The sequence below is a fragment of the Lepidothrix coronata genome, unplaced genomic scaffold (genome assembly GCF_001604755.1).
Source record: "Lepidothrix coronata isolate B3197 unplaced genomic scaffold, Lepidothrix_coronata-1.0 Scaffold40, whole genome shotgun sequence".
Classification (NCBI taxonomy): Eukaryota; Metazoa; Chordata; class Aves; order Passeriformes; family Pipridae; genus Lepidothrix; species Lepidothrix coronata.
Window position 1 is genome coordinate 1,424,043 of NW_016690220.1, and position 22,109 is coordinate 1,446,151.

At 40.1% G+C, this 22,109-nt stretch overlaps 1 protein-coding gene across 1 annotated transcript; it reads right to left on the reverse strand.

Annotated features, from left to right (window-relative positions):
* Nucleotides 1-3,173: 3,173 nt before the first annotated feature.
* On the reverse strand, nucleotides 3,174-7,208 carry LOC108496515 (interferon alpha-inducible protein 27-like protein 2B). The gene is made up of 3 exons (XM_017813298.1): nucleotides 6,951-7,208; nucleotides 3,949-4,095; nucleotides 3,174-3,352 (listed from the first exon to the last, which is right to left on the reverse strand). The coding sequence occupies exons 1-3, from the start codon at nucleotides 7,096-7,098 to the stop codon at nucleotides 3,324-3,326; spliced, it is 324 nt and encodes a 107-aa protein (XP_017668787.1). The 5' UTR covers nucleotides 7,099-7,208; the 3' UTR covers nucleotides 3,174-3,323.
* Between the last annotated feature and the right edge of the window lie 14,901 nt (nucleotides 7,209-22,109).

A 22,109-nucleotide genomic window follows, 5' to 3' on the forward strand; every position in this document is an offset into this window, starting at 1 on the left:
TGTAGGATGGTTTATTAGAGCCATATACTAGCCCAGACTTAAAGATCAGTGAACTGCTGGGTCCATCTTTGCATATATGCACCAAGGCACAAGTATCTGGATTCTCAATGCCTTTATTTTTATTGTGCTGGTTGGACAAAGCTGTAAAAGCTGCATCAGTGGTCATCTGTAACAATCAATAAAGACAGGATGCACCTTCTCCTTTGCCTTTTACTTGCCCACATCCTTCAGTCTGTAGTAAATAGGCAAAAAAAAAGAGAGCTGTTCAGTCAAAATCCCATTGCCTTACACTGACCTTATGATCCTTTCTTCCTGTGTAAAGAGGACAGAACTTTGATGAAGCCAGCACTAATGAGGAACACTGAGTGCCTTAGAAAAATTTGGCTGTGCTCTTGGGCATGTAGCCTGCTTTCTCAACCTATACCTCAGTAACTCTTCAACAGAGCTGCCACAGCCTCTTTTAGAGGTGACCTGAGGTCGTGGGGCAGAGTCAAATCCAGCAAAAGTGCTCCAACATAGCTCTCACAGAGGGCAAGCCAAGGCAACAGAGGAAAACAGCATCCTGTTGATGTCCTGCAGCAGTTGCAAGGTTGCTGCCATAACAAGGATGACTCAGAGGAGGCTTGAAAGAGGGGAAGGGGATTGCTTAATTGGAGGGTGTTGTGGTGGGTATGGTGGGAAAGACAGGTCTGTTATAAGTCTGTTGCAACAAAAATTTCATCAGAGTAAAACCAGTTGCCTTTCCCTCCCTTTCCCCTCCAGTGGTTGTTGACACCAGTTTCCAGATCCTACTGTTTGTGTCCAGCCAAACCTTTTGCCTTGTGCTTGGTGACTGGGGCATTCAAAGGTTGGACTTGATGATCTCAGAGGTCTTTTCCAACCCGGTTGATCCTATGATTCTATGTGTGGAAATCATTGCTGTAAAGACGTGGCCGAGATCTGGAAAGATACTAGAGGAAAACAGATGCAGATTAGAAGAAAGGCTGAAAGTTACATCTAAAATACGATTTCAGAGCATGTGCCCCACATTTCTGCATCAAATTCGCAGACCCTAGAGTCTAGTTGTCTGTGAATACTTCAATTTTTTGAATTGTTATTCCTGAATACTTCAATTTTTTACTTCATAACAACTTCTGTGGTTTTTTTTCATTTTACCTAGGCATGATGCTCTTCACTCCTTCTCTTTATGTGTTACAGAGTACGACAGCAATATTACAAGTAGATAGATACAATTAGCAGTAGATAGCCAGCATGCAGTAAATGAGCAAGGAAGCTTTCACATGAGTGTAAGCATGTAAACTACCACTCAAGTCAAATTAAAAGATGTCTGATCTTATATTTATAAAAATTACCATGTATGACTATGTTGCTGCATTTCCCTTGCAGTGAACAAAACAGTTCAAGATCCTTAACTATGAAAGCTAATGTATAAATATAAGACACCGCTATTGTGTGAAGAAAACTTTAAGTTTGTAATGGTACAGAAAGTGTAGGAAAAAAGAAAATGTCCATTCCTGTTGATGTGACAGTAAGTGATTTGTGAATAGTGTGTCTGCTCCCAGCAGTAGCACTGGCAGGCACTGAGATCTGCAAAGGATGTTCCTAGTCCCTTCTTCACTGCTGAGGGTTCCAGTTCAGGAATGAGTATTTATTGGTGAATCTCTAAAGTAGAAAATTCTAAAATACATCATTATTTAGTAGGTACTTAATGATCCAATGGATCCTTTTCAACAAAGGAAATCCTACTTCAACATATGGAAATCTCAACTGTGAAAGGGGTGAAACTTTAGAACAGGCTACCTAGTATAACATTAGGGTTAACCCTTCCTCTAGGAGAATGTTAGACTAGAGAACTGCTCCCATTCTGGTCACACCAAGGCCTCTTTGAAATGAAATTTTTCTATGATTTCATGACTTCAACTCCTGCTTACATTTAAGCATTTGCCCAAGATAGCTCCCTGCTAGGACAGCAGCTCCATCACATGAAATGAAGCCCTTATTTTTCACTTCCCTTTTAATGCTTTGCACAGCACAGCAAGCGAAGGTACGTTCTTTCCCTCTTCATCAGTCTGTCCTACCTGTTAGCATTCCTCCCCTCATCAAATAATTCAATGTAAATTTGCTACAACTGGAGGCAAGCACTGACTCTGCATGTCCATTCAGGAAGATGCCTAGGCAGCAGGGAAAAGACCATATCCGACAGCATAAGGTGCATGGGTACAAACACATTTCCCAGCTGTGGAGAGATGCAGCTGAGATGGGAGTGCTCAAGGAGGGTGACAGAAGTCGCTAGAGAAAATCACTGACTGCAGCATCACAAATCAAGTCAAGCCTCTCGACTTCTGGCCTGAAGGTGTGAGATTCTTTTCCTCCATCTTGGGATGGGGCAAAGGAAGGAGAAACTGCACTTTGTGGTTTTGTTAGAAATACAGAGGGAGGTTATAGGGCAGGGAGGATGAGGAGCCAGAAAGACAGAAGGAATATGGAAGCGTGGGGTAGTATGTATATGGGAATTTGTGTAGGTAACAGAAAATGTTATTTGTATTTGGGGAAACATCATTGTACGAGTACATACGAAAGAAAGGAGTCAGGCGTGGGGAACAGGAAAAAGCCCCAACGGTGACAGAGAAAAGGTGGTCTCTTCCCTGTCTGTTCTCAGGTACTGGAAGTTTATAGGAGTAGTTTCAGTCTGACTGGGATGAAGATGAGACCTCTCAGCAAACAAACAAACACTTGAAATTGTTGTGAAAGGGACCTTAGAAACACTAGCGGGATACAAATATGAACCGCATCTCTGAGTTATGAAATTTCTTGGGACCTGTTCTCATTTGCTTATGTGTATTTTTTATTAAGTAGAATTTAATTTGATAGCTTGTTAGAAGTAGATCTAAATGGAACTGCTGGATGTCCCTTACAAGTGTTTCTATGCTTCTCTCACACAACAGGTTGACTTTTGCACTGTGATGACTTTTTGTAAAATAAACAAAGCAAGCTACTTGTATTGGGAGACTCTAGTGTTGCTAAACCCAGGATTTTCCTAAGACAGCCTTGCAGTCCAAAGTACCTTAGCTTCCATTGGCTTGTCTTTGTATGTGCCTGTGCTTCAGAGGATGCTTAATCAAGGAAGGAACTGCCCCTCATGTCTGTCCCCACTAATTTAATGCAAGAATCCATCACTTTAACAGCAACTTTATTTGTGCACATGGAAGAGGCTTTGCCTTTTATGTCACAAAGAGAGAAAAGAAGAGGAGAAGTTGTCAAAGCTGTTGGTAAAGAATGAACTGCTTGGGGAGCTTATTTCTGGACTGATGTTTTTCTTCAATTCAGCGTCTTCCTCCTTTTCCACCCATCGCTGAGGACAAATACAGAGAAACATGTGAGAACAATTTAAAGCAACATTGCAGTACAGGGAAACATTCAGACTATATAAGCATTGGTTAAAAATGTTTCCTGTTCAGAAATCAAGGGTCTGTGTTATGCTTAGAAAGACGCTTTTTTGAAACTAAGAACTTCAATCCTGTCTCCAATTCTCTTTGTAGCCCCATATGTTCCTACTACCACAATTGGCTTCTTTACTGATGCATTCACATACAGACTAGGCTCCCTCATACCTTGGTTTGTTTGATCTAGGTATGCATTGCATTAACCTGGCAGGGTGATGAGGAGAATTTTGGGCTTTTTTTCTGTCACTGGGTGTTTCAGATTTCTGTCTCTGCTATCCACTCATACCTTTGCAACTTTGTGGCATAGTTATTTCCATTAATTCCCCAGTTTCATCTTCCCACCAACTTTAAAGCAACAAACAGGAGAAATGTTGCTTCAGCTGCAAAGCAGCCACTTCTCTTATTTACATCCCTTCATCTAGTAAATGTACACTTCAGCTGAAGTACTACTGACTTCTCAGAAGTCATTTGTTAATTCGTCTTTCTCAGGAAGACTCTCACTTACAGATGGACTGGAGAGTGGAAGTTGTACCGCCTCTGGGAATTCCACCTCCATGAGATCTGGCCTCCTGGGACATCTTGTTAGAGGCCAGGGATCCACTGGAGATCCCGCTGCTGGTAAAACCTGATGAATGGGTTGTACCTCTGGCACCTAAAACAGTTACAAAGGAGATGCTACTGACAAAAAAAGGAAGGAACCGTACAGGATAATTATAAAGTACTATATTTTAGAAAAATTTAAGGCTACCAAACATAGCAAAAGACAAGGTGACTGCTCGTTACTTGACTTGTTCTGTCAGTATACTGCATTTTAGCTGCCACCTTGGCAAAGGACATTCTCAGCGCTTCTGTGGATACTCCCAGAACACAAAGAAAATCCACAACTCTTGCATAGATTGTTTCTGATAAACCTGGATCTCTAAAACAGTTTTAGAACAGTTTGCCTCTGCTGAAACTGCACTTTTCTGAGGAGCTGCCTGAGGACTGTGGAACAAACTCCTACAGAAACAGGATTGTTGCAGACCTTACCACTTACTTTTGCAGGTGACAGACATGTTCCTTTCACTTCACTTTCACTAGCATAAACCTGTAATAGATACCTGTAAAATTCAAACACCACAAGCTGTAGTAGCCAGTGGCCAATTTATATGCTTATTTTTCATCTCAGTATAAATAAGCCCCAAGTAAAATATTCCATTGCAAACTCTTCTTCTCCTGGGAAAGGCGTAAAGTATTAGTGATGACAAATGTTAGTGATAATGCTTAAAGCATTCCTGGAGGATGCTCAAATATTTTGGTGATGAGCTTGTTATAACATCTTCTGTAAAGTGATACTGAACAATACTCATGCCCTGCTGAAGAATCAGCCGCTCCTTCGAGCATGTTTGTTCTGGGGGGAGGAAGGGTTATAGTCTAAATGAAAAGGTTAAGAAGATGTGTTTGGAGAGATTTCAGTGAGCACCTGCGGAAATGAAATCAGGCCCTTTTAGCTCTCAATCAGGCAAAGAATGTGTGGCAAGCTCTCCTGCTGCAGGGAGCCAAAGCTCACACCTGTCTTGGCAATGTTACAGAGCTAGCATTTTCCACATGGATAAAAGCTCTTTTGGAGTATCTCCTGTTGGCATAGCTAAGGTTTCCTCGAGTCATGCAGATTTCTCTTCACCAAAATGGTGCTTTTCATAAAAGTCTACAGTTAATACAGACTTTGCAAGAAAAAAACTAGGCATGGTTAAATGTTTACTCTGCTTTTCTCTCTTATCAAGTCTTCAGTCTTTTAGTTTACAAACAACAACTTCACATTCTCTATAAGGCATGACCACTGAAGTGTTTGCTACTGGTTATGAGTGTGCTACTGGTTATGAGGGTGTACCACCCTTATCTGTAACAGAAGGGAAGCTTGTGCAGCTGACTCTAGCATATGACAAGAGTAACTGGACTAGGGTGAGTAACTGTCATCTCCCCATACCAGGATTTCTGCTGCTAAGGAAGCGTGGTGCCTGAGAGCAGCTCTCCTGCTGTAGTGGGTTTCTGTGGCTGGGTTTTGGTAGTGGGGGGGCTACAGGGGTGGCTTCTGTAGGAAGCTGCTAGAAGCTTCCCCTGTTCCATGGAGCCAATGTCAGCTGACTCCAGGAAAGACTTCCTGCTGCTGCCCAAGGCAGAGTCAATTAGGAGTAATAGTAACGCCTCTGTGATAACATATTTAAGAAAAAGAAGATTGTTGTGCAGAAGAAATTCCAGCCAAGGAGCCAGCCCCCCGCCCGGTGGGAGTCATGTGCAGTATGTCTCTAAATGAACCTTATATCACTGATTCCCTCACTGTCTAGGGGGCCTCATGCTATGAATAATATTGGTAGCAGTGTAAATCATATCTTAAAGAAAAAACAAAAACAAAAAAAACCACCCCAACTTATTCCCCTCAATCAAGTGTATCACATTTTTTACCATTAAAAGATGCCCCAAATCTGGACCCTGACCAGCTCATTTGGCCAACCACCAATTTTATGGCAGGAGGAGCCATGTTTAACTCCATCCTTCAGGAGATTTCTACCTGCTTATTATGGAAAGTACCAATGGTTGACCAATATGGCAGAGAATCCCATTTATAATCAGTCTGCTAGTTGGCATACTTCTGACACATGGGACATGTGGGTCCAAGACTCCTAAGGCAGAAAGAATTTTGAAGCCTTTATCCAAGATCAGAGAGCTAATTACTGTGCTGCTGGGTAAAGCAGAATTGCATGGGGCATTCTTCTCTGTGGAGTCATGCCTGTTTTGAGGATGCCTGCTGAATCAGCTCACAAAGGCAGGTCTAGCAGGGAGAACACCTTGTGCATGAATCCCACTGGATATGGGGTTAAACAAGTGCCAAGCTGCTAAGTCATCTGGTCAGGGACTGCTCTGTACCAGCAACAGAACAGCAAACACCTGCAGAGTTAGCTCATGTGAAAGGCAGCTATGACTTATTTTAGTACTTAGATACGTGCTGTCAAGGATGCATATACACTCCCTTCATGAATTCAACTCTTGGACTGCAGCTAATTTCCCTCTGCTATAGCATTTGCATAAGGTTTTACGGGTTTTCCCTGTATGGATGTGTGGGATTAAAGAGCAAGGAAAATCTGATAATTTATATGAAATATAGGTACACAGATCATGTTCTTGCATAAGTGTGTCGTTGCTTATTGCTACCATGACTCTCCACATTATTGATGATTCCTGGTAGAATGAAAAGAGAGCACAAACTTTAAATAAACACTGTCCAAAACCTCATGAATACCACATGTGTATGCGTTCATTCATGCATATGTGCATATACAGAAAACACCCTTAATAACATCGCACTCATAACACACAGTTAAATATAGGAATCTTATATCTCCAGTGCAATGCAGGAATGTAGGAGGGAAGAGATTATTTGGCAAGTTTATTTTCAAGGAGAAAAAAATTGTTTGATCCTACGCACTGAACCACAAAACCACACACACACACACTCTGAATTTCTCATACCCGTTTCCTGGAGAGTAGAAGTGGGGCCTCCAGAATGCACACCTCCCCCAGATGCTTTCGCTTCATGGGACATCATCGATGAAGCAAGCGATCCTTGTGAGATCCCAGAAGGAGTGAAACCAGCATTGCGGACATTCTTGTCAGACATTTTTGCTGTCTGGTGGTGAAAGTCCAGTGAAGCACTGCAAAGCTCAGTGCTCACTGCAAAGCCAGTCTTTTTATACACTGTCTAGCTAACAGTGAAGAAATGAAACTGCTGCAGTGATCAGGAAGAATAGAAACTGAAACTCAGCCGAGAAACGAAACTGAAACTCAGCCAGGAAACGAAACTGAACTTTATGAATAGACCTTTTTATTGCTGTTGCCGGGTTGAAATTTAGGCAAACCAACTAATTTCCTCTGAGGAAATGATACTAAAGGAAACTAGTAGTGCATGAATCATTGTTGAGCAACTGATGTGGCTGAAAACTTTGTTTCTTCGCCCTTTTGCATTGCACCCTATTGCACAGAATTGCACATGTGGAAGATAGCCCCTTGTTTTAAGAATTCATACAACTCTGAGTAAAGCCAAGAGACAAAAAGGCAGCAAAGTGGCGGCATGCAGAAACTGCACCTTGAGTTGGTTATGGCACCCAGAGTTCAGCTGTGGTACAGCTACCCCTAAAAACTACTGGTTTACAGAGAGCTGGAAACCAGAACCCAGCTAACAATGGGTGTTTGGAATTAATTGCTATGTGGAAGGAACTGTGAGGGGACCTTGCGTCATATGAGCAGATTGACACAGATGTTTTGTTCTTCCCCATACAAATCCTGTTAAAGCAGAGCCTCCATCTTTAATGAACAGGCCTTTGCAAATGGCACACACTCCTTTATCGCAGCTTTTTTTAGCCAGTAGTTTAAATAAGGCTCATTAAAAATCCATAGACCTCCTCCTTTAGGCAAAGAGGAATATCTGAGTAGGTCACACTACCACAGGAATGGTTCTCTAAGTGGAAATATACAGAATAAAACTATAGCGTTTCATGGTAGTATAGTATCTATATCTTGTACGTGGTGGGTAATAGAACAAAGTATACAAAGTCCTTCCCTCTCTTCTTCTCTGTGCTATTTATTTGAGCAAGAGGATATCTGACCCACATACCCCTGAGCAGCAGTGCTCTTTTAACTCTTTTCTTTCATTCAATTTTTCTTTAATTCACGAATGTTAGTTTCCTTCAATTTTAATGGGTTTTTTGTTTGTTTGTTTTCTAATCCGCTTGCATGAGGTCTTCCGTAATTATGATGCATCTCTAACCCAATAATTTCTCAAGTCCCTCATTTATAATTTTTAATTACTTAATGCTATAAAATAACTCAAGTTGAGGCTTAAATGCAGGTAAAATTCCATGTAAGAATAGGACAATGAATGCTATAGGCCTTCTTCAAAGTCACGATAAAACCAAAAATGCCACATATTGCTACAGATCCTTCCTTTAAAACTGGTAAAATATTTTGGTGCCTTGTTGATATGATTTATTTAATTTTCGAAAAAGCCCATTAGGAAATGATAGTGAAGTCTGGCAAATCCATGGGAAATGAAAGCTTCACAAGCTGCAGACGACTTTTAACTCAGTCCAAACCCACAATTCATAATGGATACACACAAAGTTGTTTAACTAAAAATAATTAAAACTTGCAAGTTTTATTGCAAGCAAAGTGCCTCAAGGCAATTCAGGTTGTTGGACACATCAGTAAATAAGCAGGGAAATAAGAAATTACTCGTAGTCTCATGAAAACAAGATGAAGAAACTCAGTGTAATAAGGAGAGGGAAGGTACTGGTAAGGAAGGAGGTGGCTGTTAAATCTCCCATGTGGTTCAGTGAGTTGGATGAGGCATGTGCGAGTAGGCACAGATGATACACTGCTAAGTGCTAAGCTGAGTTCTGCTTTACCTCCGCGCTCTTACTGTAGTGGCACAGCAGATATAAGTTATGAAGAAATTCTGACCTGGAAGGTGTTTGCTTTTTACTTGTTTTCAGCTTATTATGAAGACTTAGGACAATCTCTTGTAAGAAAATAAATGAAAACAGTGTCAATCTCTTGTACCTGTGTCAGGGTTGAGTCTGCCACTAGGTGTTAACAGCTGTGGTCAGCTTCCCCTGGGTCTTCAGTCCCTGCCTGAACAATGCTGTCAGTGCACTTGTCTGCAGCTCCATCACAGCCATACTTCATTGATCCAGGCTGAGCTACAGCATGCCTTCATGGCTTGACCTTGGACGTGCCTGGTTAGCAAGGATAGACTTGCCCAGCAGTCACTACTGACCATGGCTACTATCACCAGACCTGAACACGATTTTTTGATTCATGTTTCTGGCTTGACCTTGGACCTGTCTCTACAAACTTGTCTGATGATTTGGACTCTTAGTTCAACCCGCTTATCGTCTCTGAATCGGCTGGGCTCACCTCCCTTGGTGGGACAGTATCTTGCTGTGCCTTGTCAACATGTGTCATGAACATCACAGCCTCCAATTTAAAAAGACCCACTGTCACTGCTGAAGTGGGACAGGGAATAAGAACACTGTCCTTGAGCCTGAAGCTTCCAGGAGTCCTCTCTCTCTACCGATTCAGAAAGACGTGCTTCTCCTTTCACCTGCCAGCTTTATGTGAAATATTTGTCTAAATGATCCCCTATATTTTTTTCTTTTTCTTTTTTTTCTTTTTTTTTTCGTTGTTATACTGGCATTTTTAATTAGAAAGGGCAACTTCCAAGACGTTAGGCAAGCACAGTTGACGTTCAGCTGTATTCGGAAGGAGACTGGTACAGAAGCAGTAAGGATTGTGGACTGTTTGCCAAAAATCCAAGCAGTGGTAATTTTAGAGCCAAACTGATGCAACTTCTAGTTAAAGTATGGAAGGAAAGAGTAAACAACTAATGTGTTTCACCAACCCTGACATTATAACAGTAAATTAAACATGGGAGAGTATCCAGGTAAGCTAGCTTCCCCATTCCAGAAGGTAAAAATCTGAGGAGAGTAGATTGGTGCTGTGAGCTGACCTGAAAAGCATTCAGTGGCACTTCTAAGTCTGAGAGAACAGACAGTTAAAGCTATGAATACCAAGAGTAGGACTGTCTTTATTTTCAGTATCACTACAATTTCAGTAGCCTTAGGTGCTGAGGCACTTAAATAGGTAGCTAATACAGTTTGATGTTTAACTCTCTGAGTTTTGGGTTCAAACGAAATCCTTAGGTTTAAAAAATCTAGACTGTGTGCTCTTTGAAATGATTTGGAAAAACAGAGACTTGATTGGAAATGCTCTAAAAATTTGAGCTATGGGGAACCTTCAATTAAAAAAAAAAAAAAGTGTTCTAAGTTGCAAACACTTAGCAAACCAATGCAACCAAATGTGCAGTCAACTCTTCTATATTTTGCTTGGAATGACCTTAATTACTTGCATGTGTGGATATAAACTGCTGTGTCTCTTCAGTATGTTCTTCTTGCAGTTCCCACTAGTGTGCTATTAGGAGATATTTACCTTATAGTGAAGCCCAGCTGATCACAGACATTAATCTCTGCTTTTGGTAGCCACCTTTTTCATTCCAATAATATGTCCATTGAAGTCACTTTTTCATAAACATTTTCCCATAAACCTCTGTTTCAAAAGAGATTATTCAAACAGCTTTTAAACAATTACTCTTTTGAAGGGTCTAATTGAAGGAAATAAACCTGTAGAGAATCTGACTGAACCAAAGATCTTCAGCATCCAAGATTATCTATCTGTCACCCTCTGACCTATTTCGTTTACACTATTTTTTAATTTTTGTAGCAATTATAGTGTATATGGATAATACCTATTAGCATATTTATGGTCATTGCTTCATATTTATTGTCTGCACAACTCATTAATCTTCATCTAGTGTGTGAGGCTGACAGCTCAATCTATTTTGCAATCTCTGGGCAGCAGCCATATCCAAAAAGCTTTTGTTTCTCTGTAAATAAACTGTGTTCAGGACCAGAGGACAATGGTACATCATGCAGTGATTGACACAAGCCATGGCTGCTAATCAAAAGTAGATTTTATTACCAGCTGAGTCAAGTGCATTATGGGGCCATTGTTCTAGTGCTGTCAGGGCAAGAGCATACGTAGTCAGTCACCTTCTCAAGATGGGTTGATTGTTCTCCAAGATTAGACAGAGTTGCCTTATTATCCATCCCAGACAACAAGGCATCTCACCCAAACAGACGCCTTTACAGAAACTGCCTGTACATTGAATTCATTTGAATTGCTAATGCATAATCTGTCCAGCACAGATGTGCAATGAATATTTGGATGTTGTTTTGCATGTCAGTTGAGAAGACTGAATGATGAGGTGATGATCGTTCAGTGATGGGTACTGGACATTTGCCAACAATTGAGTTTGAGCACTTTCCCTGACAGTAATCAGATCAGCTTCCAAAACGTCTTTTCTTCAATTCACTGACAATTTATGTTAGAAGATAATGCAACTCTCTCACAGTTAACACAGTTGGCAGCAATTTGCATTTTTTTCGTATAATTAAATTTTCCATTTCACCCAAGAAGAAATGCATACAAGCCGCCTATAACTGATATACATATTCCCAGACACTTCCAAAGTAACTCCACTTGAACAAGAGGCCACCTAGATAAGCCAAAAATGGCAAAACTCCCTATAATGGAGTTAGGTGGCAAAAATCTTACCAGACGTCCACTGTGCACATCCAAATTCTAGTCTGTACTCCTCAGCAATGTCCCCAGCTGGATCCCACCCCACACTGGCACCTCTACTTTTGACCTTAATATTATACCAGTGAGCACAGTCAGTCTTGATGTTGTAGCTTATGCTAGGACTCTACTCCATACTCCAAACATACCAAAAGAGACCCTGCTCAAAATAGACTCTGCAGAAGAGGGAACAGTCCTGCCTTGAATGCTTAGGCTCAGAGGATTCACCCAGATCAGGACTCAGCCCTTCAAGAGTGGTACCATAGGAATGAGGAGCAGAAGTACTACTCAACGGATTAATGTTCCCATTTGTTCTTTGTCTTCATGGAAGTCTTCATTATTACATTGGGCTTCCCACTGATTCTTTGATTTCCTATCCTGAGCTGCCACATGCCTCTGACAGACTGAAATGGAAGCCTGAGCATTATTCTCAAGGCTGTTAGTTTCTGCTGTAGAGACAGTGGTACTTGAAAAATGTCACAGAATAGCCTATGCTTGTGTTCTTAGTGAAGTGATTTTTTTGTTCCAAAGACATTTAACACAAACCTGCACTGAAGGATCCTTTCCTTAGGTTTAAAAGTCTTATTTATCAAAACATGGAAAGTTATTTCAGTTGACAAATAAGTGTCAATAGCAGGGTCTTTGATTTTTGGAGCCTGAAAATAGAGGTAAAGACAAATTGTTCCCTTATATATTATTCTGTAAAATGAAATGCATACATAAGTGACAAAACTGCGTCATCTGCTGAGTTAGAGTTCCATTTGATCTTGAGGTTACGGTCTTCCTATGTACAGTTATATTAACAAAACCTCAGAATACAGGAATACAGACTATTCGAGACTGTGGGAAACGAAAGAGTCTCAATCAGTTCACACAGTTTTCAAGTTATATAGATGTGAGGGAAAATTTTAAGTCTTTCTGGAATCTAGGCAGCATGTTCATGAAGACAATAGATGAAGTATATAAGCCACTAATAGGTTATACCTCTCCCTTTAAAGGAATATAAAATGATTTCTTTTTCTGGAAGAAATGTGGTGAAAACAAAAATAAGAAGTAAAGAATTAGAATTAATGGCCAAAGTGCTATTGTTAACAATACCGAGTTCCCAGTGCTATTCAAATGTAATCACAATTGCTGCCTTAATAAAGCCATTTCAAAACACAAAATCTACAAACATTAAGTATGTATATATAAGTATGGGAACCTTTTCTAGTTCAGGGATGCCACACGGATAAACACGGTATGTGCTCCAGGGTAAGTGCTGAGCAGTTCAGAATGGCTCATATCCCTCAGGGCAGCTGCTCCATCAGCCAGGGAACCTGATCCCCCAGGTGCTCCTAGGGCAGGCCTGGTAGGTTCAGTTCTACACAGGAGCAGCTGGCAGGAAAGGAGGCTGTGATGCCTACAATCTATAGTCTGAGACAGAAGACATGAGTTCAGTGATGGTGTCAGCTATGTGAGTTGTCAGCTGTCTTCCTCATCTCCCATGCTGCAGCTTCTGCATCCCAGGATTGCACTCTAACCGTGTGAGTCTGGTCGGCATTGCAGGGTCCAAGTCCTGTTTTCAGAAATGAAAGTGCAAATCTTGTCAGAAGATGAAAGCTGAGCACAGAGAACTTAAAATATATGGACTTCTCCTTGCCTGTATTTTCCTATTGCCAGGCCACATATATTATGCTACTCAGGCATTATGTTAATAAGCATAGTATAAGCATTTAATATAGACAAAGAGGTTTCAAATGCTAATTAAAGTGAGTACCTATGAAAGCATAAGTGCTGGAAATGCTTTTATGGGTGCTTTGAAAAACAATTATTGACAAAGTGGCCAATCTATTACATGGGCAATGGGGCCTGAAGAGCAGATGGCCTGATTTACTTCTCGGTTCTGCAAGATGCATGGATAGGTTCCAGGCATGCTTAAAAGGACTGAGAGGTTTCCTTAGAAGAGCAGTAAGATTGGCTGCTTCTTTTAGGCTCTTCTAGGCCTTAACAGCCTGTTTCAATGTTTCTTGGAAAATTTTTGCATCTGAAGGATGTTTGGATTTGGCATTAATCCAAATCTTTCCTGGTTTGAGAATGCAGGCTACACGTTTACGTGACTTACACCTTTATGCTGAAGAGTGAATGCCATCTGATTGGAGCTGGTGAGTTTACTTACTGTCATTGCTACAAATAAATGTAATGCAGAATCTGAGATACTGTAAAGGATGAAGCAGCATGAGTAAGGGCGAAGCACAGTGAGAAAAGCATGCAGTGAAAGCCCTCTATGTAAAGATCATGGAGCTCATCATCCATAACTAAGCACGTGAAAGGTGAGAAAGCAATCATCACTATTCAGCATGGATTTGCCAAGGGCATGTTGTCTGTGGCCAATCTGACTGCTCTTTGTATCAAAATGCCTGGTATCCCAAGTGCTGTGGAAGCTTTGGTAACTGAAAGAAAATAAAATTTTGGAAAAAAGAAAAAAAAAAAGCTGTTGGTAAAGAAGTTTGCAATTGTAAACAAAACAAAAAGCTTCCTCATCTCTACAGTATCTAAGGAAACATGTCTGCCCATGGATAAATGCCTTGAAGCAAGAGTGGCTGCAGCAATTAGGTAGCTTTCCTCATTAGAAAGATGTCTGTAAGCTTCTGAACATCACCCATTTATGACAACATAAGGCAAGCCTTACGGAAAGGTTCATCAAGCAGATCTAAATCCTTGTGGCTAGTTCTTAAATGGGAAAGAAAGTGCTTCCCTATTTATAATGCTAAAGCTGCTGGGCAAGACACAGTGGAAGACTTAAATTAAATGTCAAATCACGAGGCACTAACAATAACTAATGAAGAGATTTCTGTTGCTTGTGGTGGCTGCAGATAAAACACTGGATAAACTATTTACTGAAGGTTGGTTGAGCTGTCCTGGATGGATCATTCTGTCCTAGACAGATCATCCGTGTGTTTTGTTACTTGGATGAGTGAGCAGACTGGTCTGAGCCTGTGCTGCCCACATCTCAGGGCTTTTATGGTCCCAGGCCCTGTCTGTACTGTAAAGTAGCTGGGGGTGTGCCAAAATTTCAAGAGCAAACCCCTCTCACCTCTTCTCCTTATGCAATATAGGCCCATCTACTGCACTTGTCTTCTCTTCGTGCCTGCATCATGTGATGATGAGAGGGGCTACCGGGAAGTCATCCTGTGGTGTGGTTCATCTCTATGCATCAGCACTGGGTAGACACTATTCTGGAAAAAAGTAGGCTGTAGGTCCTGTTTAGTTGCAAGAGATCACAGTATCCACCAGTGTATGCTTAGTATGTGACTGTGAGGGGAAAGAAGCTGGAAATTTCCCCATTGGTATATGGACACCATGACCTAGTGATACCTAAATTTATCTGTTTCTTATCAGTATCTTCCCTTTGTGCCCAGGTCCACACTTGTTGGTTTGTTCTATTAAGACAGTGGCATGAGAACATTGACGTTGCTTCTTGGGCTCAAGAATCTGCACAGAAAACCCAGTCTTGATGACAGAGCATTGAGTAACTCTTTATTCCCCACAGCAGAGTGATATTTAGGAAGGTGTCTCCATGGGAAAGCCATGAAAAATTCAGTTTAAATAGCAGCTATTCTAAGTGAAAGAGAGAATTGGACATGCTTACAGAGTGCCAATGAAGCAGCTGAGAGGAGTTAGTGTCATGGGAAAAAGATGAATAAATGTGTAGTATTTGCTGGCTCTTCTTTGGTACAGAGGAATAGGACTTGAAATCTTATTTGTTCCACAAGATTTTGACACTTGTCAGTTCCTGCCATGGTTATGTCACAACTCATGTGAAAGTGAGCTTCATCAGCTTAAATGAGATGTTGTCTGAAAGTCTATGGATAACTTTCTGGCTGTAGGCCCATCGCCATCCATTTCTTGTGCTCTTTTCCTCTGTAGGGGTTGAAATATTCTTTGCAAAGAATTAGCAGTAACTCCCTGTTACAGAGGGAATATAAACAACATTGCAAATTGGAAAAAAATGGTTTTATCCTTCCTGTTCCTGTTCACCAAGACCAATACCAGTATTATGTGTACTTTGAATATTCAGGGGAAGTGAGAGTTTGGAATGTAAACTTAGTTACTTTGCTCACCTTGTAAAGGCCTGGAGTGAGTGTGGTGTAGCCTGTCATTTTGCAAGCACTTTAAGAATCAATTGCTTGGCTTTTTGTGCATCAATTTTTAACAGCACAGTTCTAAGGTGAACTTTGAGCCTAGAATCACTATGGTGGAGGAATCATGTAGAGCCCAATTAAAAGGAAGTGCTTGTCTTGAAACCCACTGTGGGAGTCTATCAGACTCAGATCCTGCCTTAGTTTTGTCTGTTTAGCCCTCTTGAAGTTTTTTTAACTTGCTGAAACTACAGCCTTTGTTATTTGTTCTAATCAATTTTCTATTGCCATTGTAAATGACCTTGTTCTTTGCCTGGGTGAGAGAATCTGATATAAAAGGGTTCTAAAGGAGAGAGCTGAAAACTAGATGAATCCTGCAGGCAAGAGAGAGGAGATTTGAATTAAGTTGTAAAAGGAGTTGATCTTCCTGCCTGTTTATCATCTGCTTATTATCCAGAGGAGCTCCCATCCAAGCAGCTGCAATACTGCAGCGACTATATACTGAGCACCAGGGCTCTTTTTTTCCACATTCATACCATACCGTTGGAAGAGGTCTCATGGAACCCAGTGTATTGTAGATTTAATCTTTCTTTCACTCTTCTGCAGGGCTTTCACATGCTTATAAAAGAATAGCCTCTCAATGCCACATACAATTACAGGAAGCATTAATCACAACAGACAGCAGTTTCTGCTCCTTTCTTCTTGCACATGGTGACCATGCAGGCCATTCTAGGATGAAACTGAGATGGGGAGAACAGATTCCTGAGTATTTTGTAATAAGAAGGTGCCTCTTGATACAGAGATAGAGAGATTGAGGAAATGAAACCTGATAAAGGCAAACAGTAACTGTGTTGCATGGGGCGGGGAGAGAACATGAGAGATAGCAAGCACAAGGTATCAATGCCAATATAGCCAATACTTGTCACAGTGTGACTCTGGACTTGAGGTGTGGCTGTGAGTGATGATACATCACGTTCTAGATGAAGATAGGAAGAATATTACTGTATCAGCTGAGTTCATAAGAAGATCTGCTATTAAATATTTTCCTAAATCAGAATATATTTATCTACTCGGAATTTAGGTTGAAGAGGATGTGCTGTCCTCCAGTTCATTAAAATAACCCAAATATATGTACACACATGTATATAGATTCTGATTCATATTACTGTGAAGAAAATTATGTGTAATTTCTTATATATATCGATGTTTTTACTCCAAATTAGTCTCTTGAGAAATCGGTAAACACCTTAATCAGTGGTTAAGACCTATTTTATGTCTGATTGAGAAAAATGCCTTTTAAGAGACTGTTTCAAGGAGGAAGCCACCTTCGCCAGACAAAAGCACATTTCTTGATGAAAATCCTACCGTTGTTAGGATTGCCTGTGGAAGTCTTGGTTTCTCCTGAGTCTCAATTTGAAGAAGATCCTGGCAAAGAGTGTCCTGGCACAAAGGCCTTTGCATGTCTTCCTAATCCTTTTTATTAGATATTTATTTTAATATTTTTTTGACTGCTTTGTGATCAGTGGATCTGCTTCAAAATGGATCTTTCTTTGAAATTTGTTGCTCTTCTGTGTACAGTGGTCTCAGGATTCACTTTCTCTTGACCTTTTATAAGGATTGAGAGAATAATGAATCATTTTGTGGAAACTGCAAGGTCTGCAGTAGACAAAACTCTCTCCTTTGCTCAACTATAGATTTTTGATTTAATTTACTTTTTGGGAAAATACTCATTCTTGGAACCAAATAAAAATCAAGGAAGCTTCTACAAACAGAGGTATCAGATTCTTTGTACCTTAAAGGAAGGAATGTTAATGCTTCTTCGTTCCTATCGGACTGATGCATGTTTTCTAATCCTTCTGGACTGCTGCCTATTAATTTTTAAAAATTCCACCTCTATTATTCCTCATCTTTGAGATAACCATAGTTGACAGTTTTTTTGACTTATATGTTGGAGAACCTTTTCACCTGTATGAGTCAGAGTGTGTTTTTCCTGATTTTAAACAGGTACATAATAAAAATCTCTTCTCCTTGTCAAATATAGAAGTTTGGTAGAGTTTCAGGGTTAGACAACTATGTTAACGGCTCACTGCAGAGAACACTTCAACTCTAATTAATATCTGCTTCAGCCTCTAGAAATGTAGTCTCACTAACAACCCCATAACCTCAAAGTTCTAGGAACTGACTTCCCTTTAAGAATATATAGGCAGAAGGTAAACTTATGTCAGCATTTTTATCCCTATGGAGGACAACCTGGACTGGGTCTCTGCACTCAAAAGGTCAGATCTCCACAGTGGGTTTGTGTATATACAAGTACTTGAAACTTGAGCATCCCAGACTATTTATGAAATATAACAGGAATGCAAGATAGGGAATTCTACCCTCTCACCTATCATGAACTTTCATATAGCTTTAGTCATCAAAAATTCATAGATGATGTTTTGCAATACTATTCACTTTATTCACAGTAAATCACAAATTGGTATATTAATTTAAAAGTGCCAATTTTTTGTCCTCAATTCCAACTAAAGTGTTAGAAGAATACTTCTATGCAGAAAATTAGATGCTGATGGAACAGGTGATAAAGCACTATGTATTAAATAATAAATAAATTATTTAATAAATACTCCTTTAAGTATTATTAAATCACACACTCGCAGTGGGTGAATGGAACATCCCCTCTCAGTAGAATTCTCTTAGAATATTGTTTTTTATGACAATGTATACATTTTTCCTGAGACAGGAACAGTTTCAGGAAGGGAGTTGTCTATTTTCATGTCCTTCGAGCACTCTTTGTGTGCTCTGTGTCTTCCTCCTTGATTCATTTTTCCATGGTTTGGTATACTTAGAGATAGAGAGGTTCTGCCTAAGAACAGAAGAGGTCCTGCCTAAGAACAGAAGAGGTCCAAATATGGATCAGAGGTCAGATCAGATTTATATTCTGTTTTCAGCAGAATCTGAAAGGACATGCCTATGTCTAGTATTATTTGTGTTATCTAATAGAGTTTCCAGCTCCTAATTACCAATTATTGACGGACTTTCTAAGAAATTACTGTATTTGGACCATCACTTCCATTGTTTGCATTTTATACTCCATATTGGTCTGAGCTGTGCTGGTATATTCATATTGTTTGTATTAAACCAATAAAACCAACAGCTACATGGCCAGTTCATTCACCCAGTTGATATAGCGATTTGCCTGGAGCAAAGGCTACCTTCTGGTTTCCTTTCTGGTAAGTTCACAGCTGGGCAAAAGCTATGCTCAGTAATTCACACATCTCCAGGCCTGCCCTGTTCACCTTGCCTGAATACTGTGGGATGCCCACCTCATGGCACATGGATCTTGGCTCCCTGTCCTTAGTGACCAAACAGTCCTTGCTGCTCCCTGGCAGTTTAGCTCTATCCTGACTCGATCCAGACAGGTGGTGAGAGGTAAGAAACTAAGCTATCTGGGGATGGAGATGGTCCTGGATTTCTCCATGACCTCTTCAATGTCATTTCCTTCATTAGCACTGAAGATGGTTTCATTCTCCCTGACCACTGCTGAGCCCCCACTAGAACATCAGGTATCTTCATTCAGCAGCTGTACTGCCTGCACTGCACTGGTAGGAACTCTGCTTGGATCTCTGTCACTTTGGTGGAGGGTCAAGTGCCCTGCCGAACTCCAATCACTAGGCCCTGTCAAGCTGCCCTTTGCCATGTTAGGCTTCTTGGCTTTCACTTTTCTAAGAAAAGGAGTTTAAGAAGGGGATGAAGGAGGTAAACAGTCTGTCTCATGTGGTAGGTGCTATAAGAGGGGTGACAATGAAAGGCACATTCCTGCTAAATTTTATGCTTCCGTAGTTCTCTGTCCTCTTGTCCTGTGTTCCTAGAGGAGGTGATGGTCAGGATCAGCTGTAGGTTTGTTTACAGGGCTAATCCTTGGCCAGGATGAAGATTAAAAAGAGTAAATCAGACAAATGTTTGTCTTTTACAAAACTTGCTATACGGTGCAGGAATTCTGTGCATAATTGTGAGGGAAAAGTTCATTAAGTCAAAATACGGTGTGTACCTGTAGTTGTAGAGTAGGTTGTTTGAAGACCAATTTCCCAGAGATGGATTATCTTATGCAAGGGTTCTTAAACTAAGCAAATTTTGCTCCCTGTCTTTATGTAAAACAACTCCAAATGATTTCTATTTCCATTTCCTCAGTCATTATATTTTTTCTGTCTTTCAGTGCACAGGAATTGGAGTCATAAAGATACTGTAATGTTAATAGATCTGTCCCAGAGTTCATGAGGTCAAACTTGTTGTTCTTATCATATGACTAACAGTGCAAAAACCTGGAGTCAACTCATTTAATCTTGGGCATAAAATAATCGGCACTAAAGAACTGCATATCCATAAATCAGTAGAGACTAACCTGTAATTCATTTCTTTTTGGGTCACACGTTCTACTTTCAGCACAAAAGCAGATAAGGTAACTATAATTAAAATGTCTATTTCCTTCCCTACTATTTGTGTTAACATTCATGCTATTGAATATACCCCTTTCATAATGCTATATTTTTTCAGTATTCTACAGTTATTGTTTCATTAAAAATACCCCTGTGATATTAACTGTATAATAAATTACAATTCAAAATAAAATATCAGCCATTTCATCTATGAGAGAGAATAATAAAGCCGTAATAAAAAATAATAAAGTTTAGCAATATGATAATGTAGCATGAGGTTTTTATAGACTCCATGTAAATATTAAAATCTATAAATTTTTTATATTGTGTAAAACTGTAAAAAATAGTAGTGAAGGGGGAAGGGAAAGGAAAAAAAGCAGCAGTAGCAGGCTGGCTTAATCCTGAAATTTTCTGATTTCTTTTTATAATCTGAAAAGTAGTGTATAAAAATTACGCTTATTATTTGTTTCTGGCCTATCTGATTGACTAGAGATATTAAATGTAAATTGAAGAAGGAAAACGCCATCTCTGCACTTTCCAGCCCACCGTATCGGTAAGTGAAGAAACTCTAAAGCCCAATCACCTCTCTCCTTGCCTTCCTTTGCTCACATCTAGTACCCTTGTACATACTCTGCCCTTATTTTTCCAACTATGCTTTAAACAACTTCTTTATTTGGTTTCTTTTTATGTATTTGGGATTTAAGAGAATGTAGCAGATTATGCAAATATGGGGACAAGAAGAGAGGAGAGCAGAGCAGAGGAGACATGAAATCCTCCTTGCAACCATTTTCTTCTTGTTGCATCACCCTTCACACCACACTGGTGGGACACGAATTTAAAGCCTTAATTTCCTTGTAGACTAATGATAATTTATTTAATTGTACTAGTCCAATACTTAATATTTCTTCTGACAGCAGATTGCACATGACATATGCAATTTGATTTAAATAAAAAAATTGTCTTAAACGTTTTTTATTTAAATAAAAGGGGAAGGAGGAAAGATATACAAAAAAAGAGTATGGATTTCTGAAACAGGTTCGAAACAGGTTCAAAACAGGTACAAACAGTTATTGTTTAAAAACCTGCCTTTTTGGAAACTTGACACTGGTCAGCCTTGTTTTCTTGTATTGTGTTGGTCTAGAGATAGCACAACAAAATGTACTTGATATACCCTAGAACATGCTAGTTAGTAAAATATGGGGGTACTTGCTGTTCTTTTATGATGGAACTGTTTCCATTCAATTAACAGGCAGCTTGTCACTGACAAGGACATCGTGGACTCTATGTTCATAATCACGATTCTTGTTAAATTTCTAGAAAGGAGGAGAGGAAGTAGAGAGGAAACAAAGCTACACTGTCATAAAATAAGGAACTAGCTAAGCATCTGCATTTCTGAAACAAGAAGTCTCTTTCTTCTGTAAACTTAAAACTTTGTTTACCATGTGTGGGTCTTTGAAAGAGCAGTATGGAAAGTCCAGGTTGGATGGGGCTTTGAGCAACCTGGTTTGGTGGAAGGTGACCCTGCCCACAGCAGAGGGGTTGGAACTAGATGATCTTTAACATCTCTTCCAACCCAAACCACTCTATGATTCTATGACAGTATGAGGCTAGATAAAGAGATGCTCAAGGGAACATAAAAATAAGAGTCACAGCCAATAATCTGAAAACATTTAAGGACAACCACAGACTTAATCTCTTGTTCTGCCACACTACCTCCACTGCCAGTATTCCATACTTTTTGTCAAAAAGAAGTATGGGGGTTCCTAGTCCTTCACAGGAGCCTGCCAGCTTAAGGTGGCTTCAACCTATCTGGGACAAACATGCCAGCAACTGAGGTACACCAGGCATCCCAGGAACTCCACCTTGTGCTCTTGAAAAGAGTC